General features: G+C 42.2%; 1 protein-coding gene across 1 annotated transcript in view; it reads left to right on the top strand.

Moving 5' to 3' along the window:
- The first annotated feature begins 8,077 nt into the window (after positions 1-8,077).
- The window catches only part of TFB1M (transcription factor B1, mitochondrial), a 79,688-nt gene continuing 71,143 nt past the window's right edge, over positions 8,078-16,622 (top strand). The window contains exons 1-2 of the mRNA XM_060616987.3: positions 8,078-8,474; positions 12,085-12,216. Of these exons, the coding sequence (XP_060472970.1) occupies positions 12,186-12,216 (31 nt within the window). The 5' untranslated portion in view covers positions 8,078-8,474; positions 12,085-12,185. The remainder of the gene's footprint in view (positions 8,475-12,084; positions 12,217-16,622) is intronic.

Below are 16,622 nucleotides of genomic sequence, written 5' to 3'. Positions count from 1 at the left end.
ATCAATTGTATTTTTAAATGAAGTGTTAACTTGAAAAAAAATGAGATTTTTTTTTTTTACTGCTAAGGGAACCGTATATAGATATAATAACACCTCTCTAATCTGGAGATAACTTCTTTCATGACCTCAACAATCTGAAACATATCTAAGAAAATGGAATTGAACTAATAGGTCTGTGAAAGCCAAAACAGATCATAACAACTTCATGTCGTCAAGGAAGTTCTTCTTTAAATCATTTTAAAACACTTCCAGAAGCATAATCTCATTTGGTCCTCTTAACAGCATTGTAAGAAAGAAAGGGTTGGCAATATTATCCCCATTTTCCAGATGAGAAATGTAGGGTTACCATATAAGATTTCATCCAAATCAGGACAATAGTTGGGGCCCTATTAACTATAACGCCAGGACAACAGATGTTAAATGGGTTGATCCCAAGCAAATGAGAATGTATAATCACTTCAGAAATATGATGGCTCAAAGCCATGCCCTTACATAAGGAAGCCCTTCAGGCCTTCTGTCAGAGCTTATCTGCTCCTTGTAATAAAGAGCTGATGTGTTCCAGTATGAGGCAAGATGGTACCGGTAGGTGACAGGAGAGGGGCACAGAGTCAGCCTAAAAGGACAGGGTTGAACCTGGGAGTCTCACACAGACGAATTAGGCCAATGGTCCAAATCACAATGATTAGGGCATTTAATGAATGTGTGGCTAATGTCTGATTCAAATATCAAATCAGTGCTAAGTACTCATGCAGTGCCTAGACTTTGGATTCAGGCAATGGAAGAGTCTTGGTCTCAGGGCTTTGTCCCCAGTATTTCCAGGGAGTAGCTGGGCTACTCGGGGAGGAGTTGGGATTGGTCGGGAGGGGAGCTACCCAGGGAGGAGTTGGGATTGGTCGGGAGGGGTAAGAAATGATGAAGGAGAAAAGGACAGCAAAAGCTAAGAAGGTAAGTCTGGGAGAAGAGAGCTGAATTTAAAGCAGTCCCCAGTTCCAACAGAGGACAGAGCTAAAAGGAGTAGCCGGAAAAAGTTGGGGATCTTAGACCAGGCACGCGTGTCAGGCTTCTGGGGCAATAGCGACTCCTGGGGAGTTCACATGGCGAGGGACGTGAAGACCACATATCAGATTTAAGGCAACAATACCAAACCCAGGAATGAGACTTCTAATTTCTGCTAGGCTAGTGGCTAGGGGAAGATCTTCATTAGATGCAGCCAGGCAGGAAGAAGGGAAGAACAGAGAGTCTCGAGCAAACCCCAATTCCGACAAGCTTCATCATCTCACCATCTTGGTCACCCACTATGGGTGGGGAAAGGGACGCTGCTGGGCGCAGGCAATGTCACCGTCAGAGAATTGCTGACCAACTGATGCCTGGAAAGACACAGATGCCCTTGAACTAGTGAACAGGGCCCTCCCTGCACGGGCTGAGCAGGATTCTGAGATCCAGGAGTTCCCGAGGGCCCTTGGTTAGATGGTATCTAATGGGCTTCTGAGCTCTAAATCGATTTTTTTTTTTTTAATGACAAACATGATTCTTCTTTTTCACAAAGGCCAAATTATATGCTGTTTAAAACGGTGTGGCCAAAAATCACAGACCTTAGAAAGATCATTTGTCCAATTAATCATGTTAACTAACATGGAAAGACCTGGGTGCTTTAAGAGGAAGCCCCCTGACCTTCTCAGAAGCCTCAATTATCCAGAAGGAAGCATTCAAAAAGTGTCTGAGAGTGCAAATTTCATTGCAACTAAGTTTTATTTTGCTTTAAAAGATTAAGAGCCTTCCAAATTTTTTTTTCTTAAAAAAAGGGCGGGGGGGGGGGGGCGCCTGGGTGGCTCAGTGAGTTAAGCATCCAACTTTGGTTCAGGTCATGATCTCACAGTTCGTGAGTTCGAGCCCTGCGTCGGGCTCTGTGCTGACAGCTCAGAGCCTGCAGCCTGCTTCGGATTCTGTGTCTCCCTCGCTCTCTGCCCCTCCCCCACTCCTGCTCTCCGGCTCTCTCTCTCTCAAAAACGAATAAACATTAAAAAAAAAAAAAAAAAAAAAGATCAAGAGCCCGCCAAAATTAGCACATATATCCCTAAACACTTCTTAGTCCCTACCTCCCACTCCTCACCAGTGAGTTGTGATGTTCAGGGAGCTTACTGGCATGCTCTAAATCTCCTATTTTCCTCTGGAAATGAGGGGATTCGATATCTAAGATCAGGGGTCAGTACACTAGAACCCACGAGACAAACCCGGCCTGACATCTGTTTTTGTAAATACACGTTTATTGGACCAGGCACCCTGCCCATGACTGCTCTCCATCTGCGATGGCAGGGGTAGGAGCCACAGCAGAGACTGTAGGGCCCCCAAAGACTGCAACATTTATCATGCGGCAGACTATTTACTACTCTGCAGAAAAAGTTTGCCCTTACGTGACTTCATTATTCTTTTTAAAAATATTTATTTATTTGAGAGAGAGAGAGAGAGAGAGGGTGCACAGGAGCGGGGGCAGGGCAGAGGGAGGGGGACAGAGGCTCCGAAGCCGGCCCTGTGCTAACACACCATGATTTAATTATTCTTGATTTTATAAGTGTAAACAGGTATACAAGTACTGAAGTCTGTATACACGCAGTAGAAAACCTGCTCCCATTATGAATGATTTCCCTTCCTCAGAGCTTAGACCTCAACCCTTTCTTCACTCTCTCTCTGCCTCTCTCTAGTAGTTTTCTCACTGATCACAGCACTCACCCTTTACCTCCCTTGACAGCCTTTTTCTGGTGCTTACTGTCTCCTTCTCTCTCTCTCTCTCTCTCTCTCTCTCTCCTTCGTGTCCATCTTCCAGAAACATTTGTCCATGATTAGCCCCATATAGCTAATGATGCTTTGAACTGATACAGTATTTTCCTTTAAAAAACAAAACAAAACAAAACAAAACAAAACAAAACAGAGGCCTCGGGTGCCAGTCAGTTAAGGGACCGACTTCAGCTCAGGTCATGATCTTGCGGTTGGTGGGTTCGAGTCCCGCGTTGGGCTCTGGGCTGACAGCTCAGAGCCTGGAGCCTGCTTCGGATTCTGTGTCCCCCTCTCTCTCTGCCCCTCCCCCCTTCATACTCTGTCTCTCTGTCTCTTTCAAAAATAAACAAGCATTTAAAACAAACAAACAAACAAAGGCTACATGGCACCTGGGTGGCTCAAGTCCATCCAGCCTGGGACTTGGGCTCAGATCATGACCAGGGTTCATGCGTTTGAGCCCCACACCCAGCCCTGCACTGGCAGCGGGGGAGCCTGCTTGGGATGCTTGGTCTCCCTCTCTCTCCCCTCCCCCCCTCCCCCTGCCACTCACTTTCTCTCTCAAAATACGTCAATAAACTTAAAAAAAACAAAGGCCTTCGAACGTGGTGTGACATGGCAGCCAAGACAAAGTAACTTTTTAAAAAATAAAACAAAGACAACATCGAGGTTGTCTCCCTTCCTGCAGAAATGACCACTGAGCCCCGGAAGCCGCACGGCCATGAACCCCGAGCTTGGCTTCAACTGGCCTGTGTCCCTGCTGTGCTCTGCTCCTCACGCTCTCAACCTTCCATTTCAAGGGGAGGTTTCGCCTTCATCTGCGCCCTGCTTTCCCAAACCGTGCCCCTGCCTTCCCCTCACTGCTTCCTCGTTTCTTGTGCACATCTTCATGGTCTTTGGGTCGTAACAGAAACATTTGGGCTCAATATCGTCTTCGCTCCACGAAAATCTCTCCCACGTTCTTCTCTGTTCTCCTACATCATCTTAAATCACATCGGAAGCTTCTCTCATTCACCTCTACCGTAAATATGCTTACCATTGAGCATTCGATGGCTACCATTTGTCTCCCTTGACTACCCCAATATGGAACACTTATCGGGCAGCCAGTCATTTGTATTTTAGAAATCGGCATGGGGCTTCCTTTCCCAGTGTGCTGCTATTAAGAGGGCTAAAGCAAACCACTAACACAAACCATGATGTGGCTTTTTCTCTGCAGTGAATCTGAGAACAAGCAATCCAGTTCAACTGATCACAAAGCACTGGACACCCCGTAATTATAGTTATACCTGCGGTGGTGTGGTCCTGGTGAAGAGGGGAATTCACTGAGAAAGCACGTGTATAATGTACTTTGAGCATCACTCTGTAAACTGCATTATCCACACTGACAATGAACATTCCGTACTAACTGAAAAGCAACTAGGACTGAGGCAAGAGCATTTTTATCCTACAGTGCCTCTAGTACGTGTAGGTTTAATAACTAAAAATAAAAAGCTAACATTTGTGACCACTCAATGGAGGACAGTCCCCCTGCATGTTAAGTCCTTTAGAAAATTATCTCTTGTAACCCTGCCCAGGACCACCGCCAACAGTGGTTTAGGTCGTACACTGCACAAAAGTAGCATATCTACGGAGAATGTCATATCACAGCCATGTTACGGTTTTGAGATTTTTCAGGAATTTTTATTGCAAGTTCAAATTTAGCTTCAAAGATGAGCAAGTTACATATTTATTAACACAGTTTTCTGGCAGGTGACTGTAAAATGTCTTTTTCAACAGGATTGATATATATCCTTTTCTACTTGGACTTACAAAGGAAGAATATGTTTGATCATTAAAATAATTTGATGATCTAACAACATTAGAATAACTACTGTTTCTAAATAAGAAGTTGCTTTCTTACTGAAATACTGTTTGGTTTCTTAAAATTAAAAAAAAAAATCTCTGTCAGTGCCAATATACTACAATTCATATACTCTGCCAATTTGTTTTCTGTACTGAGTGGGATCACAGAGTTCCCATTTTAAATATACAGGCACTTTCTTTATGAAACAAATAACTAGGTAATAACTAATATTAATTTAGCATTAATAATATACAAAGTGAGTATTAAATTGACAAATTAGAGGTTACTATGTAACAAGCTGCTAATTACATTAGAGCACTTGTTTATTTGTTGCTATGGAAATTTCATAATTAACTGCTATTAAAATTTTTGGCTTGTTATGTATCTATTATTTTTAAATTTGATTTTCTAATTATTGTGATTAAAAATTCAAATTGGCTATTATGTTTAATAATTTGATTTGAATTATTTATTCAAAACGATTTTGTTTGTATAATTGTAATCAATTAAAAATATATCATATGTTAACTTCAAAAAAAGATTTTCCACTTGAGAATGGGAGTGTTTCTCTAACTCATTCAGAGGTGTTTTAGGAGCTCGCAACAGCCCTGATTCTTCCACCAACACTGTGACGGAGGAGATACTATTATAAGTCTTCCTTCACAGGTGAGGGAAAAAACAGCTCTAAAATGTTAAATAATTTGCCTGACGCCACGGAGATGACAAGTCATGGGGATAAGAGTCAAGCCCTAACAGTTTGAGCCCGAGTCTTCCTGCCTCACTGCTGAACAGCACGGTGGGCGACTTTACAGGTCTCCCTCCCAAAAGGGACGTCCCTTGTGTTCCTGCCTGGCTGGACATTTCTGCTACTCCTGTCACTACAGAGCCGACCACAAAGGTGAAGTGCATTTCTTCCAGGAGATCACAGTAAGGACAGTGGAAGCTGCTCACAATTAGCAAGCTGGAAGGGCAGTTCAATACTAGATTTCCAAAAACGTGTGTGTGTTATGGCAATAGAGTATATTTTGATGAGAAACAGAGCCAGATTCAAATTCTGCGTCCACCTAAGAACTTGCCCCAAATGCTTGGTCCCCTCGCAAGTCTCCAGCCATTCATTTGTCCAAGCCAGAAACGTGGGAATCACCTGGACACCGGCCTTTTCCTCACCACCCCATCTGTTCACACTCATCACCAAAACCGGTGCCCTTGGCTTTCCAAATGCTCTCACAACCCGGTGTGTTTCCTGTCATCTCTGCCATGGCCGCCCTGGTCTGACTGCCATCTCCACCGAAACTATTGCTACACCCCCTGTGTCAGTGACCCTTTGCACACTGACTCCTCTCCAAGTTATTCTCCCTGCTGTATGCAGAGTGACTCTTCATCTGATGGAGGCATGCATTTACTTAAAATCCTGGAGTATCTATTGCTCCTAAACATCAACTTCTACCCTAGCCTCCAGGGTCCTAAGAGATCAGGCCCTACCTCCCTCTCCAGGTGTCTTCCCGCCTTGACTCATCTCTCCCCTCTTCTGCACGGCGAGAACTGCATTCAGATTCTCAGACCCTCTCACCCACCCTTTTACATTAAGGCCTTTGCATTCACTGTTCACTCGGGCCCATTATTTTTCAAGACTCGGCCTAAACATCAGGGCCTTCGGGTACACCTTCCTTGACCTTGGCCTTTCCTCCATATCTGTCCCCATCTCACTGGCCTGTGGACAGATCAGGTCACCCTGTGCGAGCTTCTCCTATACTGCACCTTTCATTTTTCCTTCATGGGCTTTCTCACAGGTTGTAATTCCATTTGATACATAGTTATTATTTGATGAATGTCTGTCTGCCCCCATGGATTCTAAGCTCAAAATAGGAAGTGACCACATCTGTTTTGCTCACCATTTGGGATCTCTGTGCTTAGCACAAAGCATAGGTCACCAAATTCCTTTTAAATGGCTGAAAGAACTATGTGGCTTTGAGCAAATTACTTAAACATTCTGAGTCCTTCTTTCCTCAACTGTAAAAAAGGGTAATAACAAGGGCTGCCTCAAAGGTCATTGGGAGGCTCAGCCAAGACCAGCATTGTAAAGCACTAAGCAGAGCCTTAATCAACACAAGGTGGCTCTTCATGCTATTATTTCCTTCAATAGCTGTGTGCTGTAAGAATTAGCACCTATTTTCCAATTGTTTATATTCCCATAAAAAAAGGAAGACATCCCACAAAATAATAAAAACACTACAGAATATGAGCTTCTAATACTAGCCAATAGAAGGCTAGCCTCAGGCAAAAATGTGAAGTAGCCAACATTCGGGACACCTTACTTCTATCTCCTCTCCCCGGGGTCTCCAGCATGGTCCTTCACAGCATGGTCCTTCACCTCCTCAGCATGGTCCTTCACAGGGACACCTGCTCCTTCCGCCTTCAGCATCTTCCAGGAGGGGGTTGTGCTGGTGTCGCTGCTAGAAAATAAAAGTTTCTGAACACAGCAATCATTTGAGAATCAGGGCTTTTTTTTTTTCTTTATACATTCCTGCCCACATCAACAACAATAAGTACTCAATTAAGGTAGAAAGAAAGAAAGAAACAAACAAACAAAGACAAGAAGGAAGGAAGGAAGGAAGGAAGGAAGGAAGGAAGGAAGGGAAAGAAAGAAAAGAAAGGAAGAAAGGAAGAAAGAAAGAAAAAAAGAAGAAAAGGGAATGAAGTTTCAAAGAAAACCATGGATAGGTAGAAAAGACAAGAGCAAGAGGAACCAGGCTTTGGGGCTAGGTGGGGGGTGGGGTGGGGTGGGCAGTGTCCAGGTCCAGAACAAGGTTCTGTTCAGAGGATTTTCAAAAGCCAGATCAAAGGAAATGGAGCCTCAGAAGGGGCAGCTTTGGTCTGTTTACCCTTTAGCTACTTCATAATTTCCCGCAATCCCCACCCCTGGGTCTGCTTTGACCCGAGATCTTTAAATGATGGGGGTGCAGGGAATCACCCAACTGCTATCTGATTCTTCATCCACCAAATACAGCTAATGACACTGACCTTCCTCAAAGAGCTATTGTGTGGGATAATTAATAATTGCAGGATCCTTTGAGAGTATAAAGTGCGCCATAAATGCTAAGCATTATTTCCATACCGTCTCTGCTGGCTCTTCTAAAGTACATTCTGGTCTCGGTGCCTTTGATCCACTGTTATCACCTGAAATAGAGCAAACAATGCCTTTGTCTCATGAAGCAAATGCATAATGAATGCTATTCATTGTTAAAGGTTACTTAGCAATATAAGTTTTTTTTTTTTTTCTTTTGAATGGGGACATCCTCCTGCGGGAGGATTATGTAAGCTAATAGCTAATGTATCAAAGGAATGGGGAGAAAAGCAGCAGCCATGGCAACCGGAACCATGAGGCCCACACTTTGGCCTTCAGGAGAAACCTGCACCCACCTTCCGAGGGAGGATAAGGAGTAACTGGGAGAAAACTAGCAGGGCGGGCGAGCAGAGCAATCTGCAGGGGAAAATGGCAGGCGGTGGCCAACCCCTCTTCCTGCCACGGGCTCTCTGCTCGCTGTACGAGACGTGATTTGCAATGTGTGCGAGGGCGAAGGTTACACGCCAGAGTCCGGTTCTCCAGCATTACCCTCTCCCCAAGCCCTTGGGCTTTCCTCTTCATGTTCACTGGTGCTTCATCGGGGGAGATTAGGTTTTTCTTTTGAATATAACCTTTCCTAGACATAGAGGTGGGCAGCACTGTGATCAGAAAGCCTCTATCCTCCCTGCGTTCCTACTGGTGCTCGTTCATCTCCACAGAAACGGACCTCGACTCAAGGCCCCGAGGACACCAATCTAGATCATTAACTCTGGGAGCCATCATTCCCAAATCCTAAAGGTAAGCTAGATAGCCTGGCAGAGACCGTGGTCTCCGATAAAATGCGAAGAAGCTCAGAACTTGTGGCTTGGCTCATTTTCTTTAACACTAAACTATTGGAACAGGATTAGAATTCCCTTATGTGTTTCCTTTAGATTTAGGCAAAAGAAATCACAAATGTCTGTTGACTTGGTTTACTTTTTGTAGGGGCAGGCTTTTACACTCCAGCGGTATTAAGGTATTTGGTTACTCTGCAAGTTAAATCTTTAAATGGTAGAGTTAACTTTTAAATCATGTTTCTCAAAAACCATATAAATTTACAATGTACTCCTCTCCCTATATTCCTTTAAATAATACCCAAAACACAACTCTCATATACCCCTCTATATTTTACTGCCTGGACCATAGGGATTTTATGTCTCCTATTTGGCATTGCTATTTATTGTCATTCCACCATAATTCTGGGTTTTTGCTGACCTGATTTTATTTCAGTATCCTTTTGAAAATCTTTCTTCACTACACTTGGTTAATTCAAACTTTGGCCCTACTGGTAAAAGCTAGAAAATCCTTTCTTAACATGGAACGAGATCGCCACCCAGTGGCCAGGCTGGGCTTCCTTCTGTGCCTGCTTCCAGATCATCTCCGCCAACATTTTTATTTCGTTGGGTTATGTACAGCAGAGGTGTACATAAAGAAGAGCTAACCCAGGCCCTTCATTTTTCACTTGACAAAACCTCAGGTCAAAAAGGCTAACCTATTTGGCCAAGGCCACAGCGTCACGGTAAGACCCATGCCTCACGACACACAGCCCTTAATTTTTCCAGTGACAGTACCGCAGAGACAGAAGTGGACTTTAGGGTCAACCGATCCAAGCCTTCTATCATATAGATGAGGAAACTGAGGCACAGAGAAAGGAAATGGCTTCTCAAGGTTCATAAAGTTGACTGAGTTTGGATAAGAACCAAATGTTTTCTTTTTCTCCCTTGAGCCATTGTAATTCCAGTCTTAAATAGGTGACCATAGTACCTGAGAATAAAGTGGTCAAGGTTTTCCTTCCTCACAATGAAAGAGGATACACCACAGGAGCCCTTAGAAAGGCAATATTCATGGGGTGCCTGGGTGGCTCAGTTGGTTGAGCGTCCGACTTCAGCTCAGTCATGATCTCGCAGTTTGTGAGTTCAAGCCCCACATCGGGCTCTGTGCTGACAGGCTGTTTTGGATCCTCTGTCCCCTTCTCTCTGCCCCTCCCCCACTTGCACTCTCCCAAAAACAAATATTAAAAAATAAATAAGTAAAATTTAAAAAATAAAAAAAATTACAAAAAGGTAATGTTCATTCTCACGAATGAATGGTTTCTTTTTGGTATATACAAAAATGTTTCACTACTTTTCCTGACACCTAGAAGGGGGTGAAGGGAATTGGAAATTCAAACTGTGCTCCCTTGGGGCTTAAAGAAAATACTTAACTCTAGCTCAAAATGTCTCGATTCTACAATTTAATCGCAGGGATTAGAGAACTTTTGTTGGCAAGTCGGGATGATGCCACACTGTCTTTCAACCTCTTCTCTGACTTCACTCATCATGATGGAATAAGAATGGTTCATAGCACTGAAGATTCCTTATCACTCTAAATAACTGTGAGTCCCCAAATTCTCAGGTGGGCTGGGATTCACACGGTGAAGCAGGTGCCACACATTCTTGCCCTATCTCCCCAGGTCCTCCGGACTTCACCTGCAGCTGCGCAGGTGGGCAGACTGAGAGCTCCCCACCTTTCCCCCCCCCCCCCCCCCCCCCCCCCCCGCCACACACACACCACTGTCTTCCGTTCTGAGGGCTTCTGGAGCCTCCCCAGCTTCCGGTGGGGAATCTCGGGTGTTGGGCTTTACAAACTTTTTCCAAGAGTCTCTGGTGGGATTGAGCCTTAGTTGTTGTAGAGCCCTACCATTCATTAAACCACTTTTTAACCACATTAGTTGGTTTTTCTCCCTTTCCTATCACATGTTTCCAATTTCCTCACTTGTGATTCCTGGACTCACCTGTCAGATAAATGACCTGCCTGCATCCCAAGTCCTTGCCTTAGAATCTGACTTTGGGGAGGTAGGAACTATGATGCCCATATTGTAAAGGAGCTCTTGTACTGCCTTCGTGGCATGACGAGTCCTCCGATGACGGTGTCCCTGGAGGTCATTTAATCTGGCCTTACCCCTACACACTGCAGGTGGACCCCTTCGGGAAGCTTTCAGGCTTTTCACCTGAACAAGACTCCTTCAAGGCCCCGGGAGCACCCTGGAAATGTATTCACGTGGTTGTGTGTCTTTGTAAAATTTGCAAAAGTGAGACATTTTCACTGCAGTTAAGACCGTTGTCCCTTTCTAGGTGGTATTCTGGTGGCGGAGGGTCCCTTGAAATATCTGGCAAAAGGGAAAACTGAGTTAGGAATACACATTTTAACCGAAATGTGGAATAGTATTTTAGAACGTTCCAGTAAAACAAACACAGTATTCTAGACAGCTGATTTGTGTGAATTTGGAACGTGTTTTCTATATCTTTAAATCTAAGGAATTAAAGAATTGAGAGATAGATTAGAAAAAGTAATGGGTAAAACAGAAAAGAGATAGTGATGAATAGAGCAATAAAATCAGTAGAAAGTATTCCTATATCAAAAGTGAACTGCAACAAAAAACTCCATCATATCAAGTGGAGTAAGTTATTAAGAGGAATAAATAAATTGAGTAGAAATAATGAATAGGCTCCTGGATTGTTTGATAATCCAATTAATAAAGAGGAGAGAATCATATAAATACACTGGAAAAAAATTAAATATCTTGATTATTTAACACCAAATGCTGACATCAATGAATATAATATAAACTTACCTCACTACAATGAGGGCATCTATGACAAATTGGTTAATGAGTGTCATTAATTCAAACTGTTTAAAATTAGACACTGCACAAAAAAACTTGATATTTGCAAAATATAGGTTTTCCAACTTTGACAACAATCCCGACAATGTATATGACATTGCCAATAATAAGTTAGTTATAAAGCTGCAAGAAATGTTTCTAAACTGTCAAAAACAAAAACAAAAATGAAATTTTAATCAATCATGGTAGAGGAAAAACTCCATTATCTTTCTATTCTTTCTATGGAACATATTCCCCAAGCCTTAACATATGAAGAGGCAACCAAAGAGTTTGCTTCCAGAAATGTAGGGGAAAAATTATTAAAGAAGTACGAAATTATGGGGCACCTGGGTGGCTCAGTCAGTTAAGCGTCCGACTTCGGCTCATGTCATGGTCTCACGATTCGTGGGTTCGAGCCCCGCATAAGGCTCTGTGCTGACATCTTGCTCAGGGCCTGGAGCCTGCTTCAGATTCTGTGTCTTCTTCTCTCTCTGCCCCTCCCCTGCTCACGCTTTGTCTCACTCTGTTTCTCAAAAATAAATAAATGTAAGAAGTATGAAAGTAGTTAATTATAAAAATTATTTGGTCACTTTGGTGGATGTTGTGATGTTTGTGCTCTTTGTCATTAAATATTTGTCACGTCTTAGGGTTTCTTTCCTTATTCCAAATAACTACTGCTTTCATATCTAATTGTGGATTTATAAGTCTGTATTCTTTCTCTTAAAGAGAGCCTTCCAAATTGTAGAAGCTTCCGAGCCCATCTCTTCCCAAGTCTTCCCCGAACAGTGAAGGTATCCAACAGATACATCCAACAGAAAAGAAGCAAAATGCTCTGTTCTGCTTGTATTCCAGAAATGGGTATGTACCATAAGACCCCCCCCCCCAAAAGGCAATTCATATGAGAGAGTGAGAAAACAGTCTTTGATCTTCTGATATGGCATAAATCAGTATATTTTATAATAACTGGACGGTATGTGCATTTATTCAAGAAAAAAAGAAACTACCCATCTATTGCATTTGCTGGTGATCTGTCCTGCTAGCACTTCAAAATTTAAAAAAAACAAACAAAATAAATGTGTCATATGAATCACAGAGTAGTCATCGCAGGAAGAATGGCAGAGATCTTGGCAGATCATAATCCATCGCTGAGTGTTAAAAATTAGTATAATATATTGTAACAATCGGTTTTTAGAAAAGAGAGTGCATCACACATAGTTAGGTTAAGTGTTTTATGAAAATTGTGCATGTGGATGTGTGTACAGGGTCACAATATAAGTGGCATTTTTACTGTGAGTCACAGCCTGAAAAGTTTGAAAAATACATATGAAGAATATGAAGCAGCTGCAGACTGAAGTTCAAGAGAAAAAGAATAAGAGGGCTAGTTTCCAGAATGCAGTTTGGCAATTTGTAGCAGATTATTTATAAATTCATTGGAATTTAGGAGGCATTTTTCCTAAGGAAATAATAGTTTGTCACTATTGGATGTCTAGCTAAAACCACAACTCTATTTAACTCACAATATAGGTAATGTATAAATTATAACATGATATATGGTACAATGGGATATGATATGATTAATACAATGATGTGATGTAACATAATGAACATAATATAATGTAAATTAACTATGGTAGTTATGATAGCCCTAAGCCAGCTCTCCCATTTTTCTCCCCATAGTCTCGCCCATTCACAGGACTCCTGAGCAAACTGTTTTTTGTGTTTGTTTGTTTATTTAAAGTAGGTTTCACACCCAGCATAAAGCCCGATGCAGGGCTTGAACTCACAACCTTGAGATCAAGACCTGAGCTGAGATCAAGAGTTGGGCACTTAACCAACTGAGCCACCCAGGTGCCCCCTGAGCAAACTGTTTCAAGTCTAAAGTTACAGGATTTCAGTCATGACATCATGCATATGCATTTCACAACACAATTTAACATTTTATAATGATAATTTAATATTTTATGTTTTGTATTGCCACCTGATTTGGTATAACTGTTACCTGAACCTCTCTGCCAGTTACAACCCCTTACCCTTCCTTGCCTTCCCCTCCCCAAAAGGAAAAAGAGAAGTACTGAATGGGCTAAAATTATGACAGTTTTTAAACTGGGTGGTAGTAAGATCAAATAACACATTTTTTTCTAAAGTATAACATTTGTAATCCTATCCTTAAGATAATTCTCTATCGTTAAAATTGTCAGCGTCTCTGAATAATGAAAAAAAGAATAAAGAGTTAATATTCAACCGCCAAGCTCAATAAAAATCTGCAGAAGGGAAAGTCATCTTTCATGAGAGCCACAGAATAATAAATGGGCAGGTAATCCTCTGAGCTCACTTTGTCATATGTTACAACAATAAAGGAACAACATTCTAATGGTTATTTGATTTCAATACCATAAGAGTATTAACAATTCAATGTTGATTGTATATAGCTAGATTTATATCTATCCGCTAGATAAGTGTGTTCAGACAGGAAGAGAAAGGGGAAAAGCATGAACATTTATGAAATATTTTCAATGTGTTGGCACTATATTCGGTCTCTCATATGCATTATCTTATGAGATATAGTGATATAGTATTTTGTGATATTTTAATATTGCAAAATTTTTGTAATATGTTACCTATTACTATTCTCACACTATGGTTAAAGAAACTATGTTAGTTTCCTTGGCTGCTGTAACAAATTACCACAAACTTGTTGGCTCGAAACAACGTAAATTTATCTCACAATTCCATACTTCAGAGGGTGAAGCCTGTCTCACTGGGCTACCACCAAGAGGTCGGCAGATCTGTGTTGTTCTCTGTGGTTCCTATGGAAGGATTCATTTCCTTATCATTCCATTTTCCAGAGACGACACCTTAAATGTTGTATCCTCTGAGCTCTTAACCCCCTTCCTTCATCTTCAAAGTCAGCCACTTTGGGCCATTTTCTTTTCATGCTGCAGTTTCTTTGGGTCTCTCTTACAATTCCGTCTTCCAATTTTAGGGACCCTGGTGATTATATCGCGCTCACCCAGATAATCCAGGATAATCTATCTTAAAATCAGCCAGTTGGCAAGCTAAAGTTCATCTGCGACCTTAATTCCCCTTGGCTGTGTAACCTAACATATTCACAGATTCCAGAAAATTGGATGTGGAAATCGGGAGTTGTTATTTTGCCCACCACCGAAACTGAGTTTCGAAAAGCTGAAATACTTTGCCCAAGGTCACAGAAGCAGAAGGAGAGTGGAGCTTGGATTCCGACTCAAATTTGCCTGACTTCAGCGCCCCTGCTACTCTGTTCAGCACCTTGCTGAACAGTTTATATGTCCAAAATGAAAAAAAAAAAAAAAATCTCCACCGTTTGGGTCTGTTCAAGAAATGTATCTTGAGCACCTGTTGTGTGCCAGGCACTGTGCTAATGCAAAATACATAAAGATGAATGAAGTACATTGTTCCTTTTGTAGAACTGAGAGTCTGACAAAGGAGATCCTACACTGTATTATTATAATGCAGTATATTATGCTGCATGCTATACTGAGATATGATACGTAGGACAAGAAGTTTGAATTTTTTACTCTAAGTGGGGAATAGGAACTAGGAAAAAAATTTTAGGCTAAAGACAGGACATGAGAAGATTTGGAAATCCTGGAGAAAGAGAGACTGTTTGGAGAGGATGATGTGATCATTTCAGTATAGGTGCTCTCAAATTTGCCTGACTTCAGCGCCCCTGCTGCTCTGTTCAGCACCTTGCTGAACAGTTTATATGTCCAAAATGAAAAAAAAAAAAAAATCTACAGGCATTCTACAAAAAGTCTACCCAAACTTTTTAAGGTTTGAGAACAGTTTGAATTTTTGGAGTCTCACATTCCTATAGAGAAAAATATAGTCTTCTCTAATCAGAAGGGAGTCCTTTTCATTCATTTATTTAGCAAATATTTATTTATTAATTTAGAGAGAAAGAAAGAGATCATGAGCGGTGGAGGGAGGTAGAATCTTAAGCAGGCTGCACGCCAACCGCAGAGCCCAACATGAGGCTCTATCCCATGACCCTGACATCATGACCTGAGCCAAAATCAAGAGTTGAACGCGCAGCCGAGTCACCCAGGTGCCCCAATTTAGCAAATATTTATTAAATAGTTAACTGTGTTTCAGGCCGTATGCTAGGTGAATAATCAGTTGACGTTAGTGAACAAATAGATACTGACCTGTTGTCCCGGTTCCCACATTCTAGTAAGGTAGACAGGCAAAAAAGAAAAAGGAAAAAGAAAAAAAAAAAAAGAAAGAAAACCAACAACAAAAAGTGTAGCCGTACGGAAGGAGACAAGGACTCCACAGGAAACAAGGACTGAGGCACAGAGTCATACAGGAGGCAGTCCCTTGGGCAAAACCAGGACTGATTGGGATTTACCGAGTGCCCCATTTTTGTTAAAATGTCACGATAGGGTATAGCCACACCTGTTGTACCCTATTTTAGTAGATGTTTCTAGGTTCCCTAAGTACCTCCCCTTGGTATTAGAGCCACGCCGGATTCTCCCACGGAACTCCCTAGCAGTCCTCACCAACCGGCAACCAAAGAATTGTGTTTGGACTGAGAGGAGCCTCCAGGATCCTGCTCCAGGTCCAAGACCTCGTCCCTCCTTTCTGATTGTTAGGCGCTGTCTGCCACCTCTTGGTAGGTGCGTTAACTGACACATAGAGAGGAGAGGGAACTGTTGCTTGCTCTGGGTTTGTTCTACCAAAATGGACGCCTTTGAGGAAATGTGTTGATACGACAGTTATTTAGACTATCCTAGGGGTGCCTGGGTGGCTCAGTTCTTTAAGGGTCTGCCTCTTGATTTCAGCTCAGGTCATGATCTCAGGGTAGGGAGATCGAGCTCCAAGTTGGGCTCTGCGCTGAGCGTGGAGCCTGGTTAAGATTCTCTTTGTCCTTTCCCTATGCGTGGGCATATGTGCATGCACGTGTGCTCGTGCTCGCTCTCAAAAAAAAAAAAAAAAAAAAAAGAATCTCCCAGAAATAAAATGTTAGAGGAAACAATGTAAAAGCAAACTTTATGGAAAAGTAATCAAAGGTCAAATTAGCTTTCTTTCCTGTTAGTATTTGACAAGAAGAGTTCTAGCTGAGGAGGCACCCTTAATGATGACACATGGAAAAAGAGAAGGCAACCAAAAAGCAGAAGGTAGAGAAAACTACACAAGCAGAAGAGAGCAGGCAGAGAAAAGCAAGCACTGGATTTGAGCACATCCTGACTGAGGTATCAGAGAGATCTCCCGGTGGCACATAAAGC

The sequence above is a fragment of the Panthera onca genome, chromosome B2, assembly GCF_046562875.1.
Source record: "Panthera onca isolate mPanOnc1 chromosome B2, mPanOnc1 haplotype 2, whole genome shotgun sequence".
In the NCBI taxonomy this organism is placed as follows: Eukaryota; Metazoa; Chordata; class Mammalia; order Carnivora; family Felidae; genus Panthera; species Panthera onca.
This window is presented reverse-complemented; position numbering and strand designations above follow the sequence as displayed.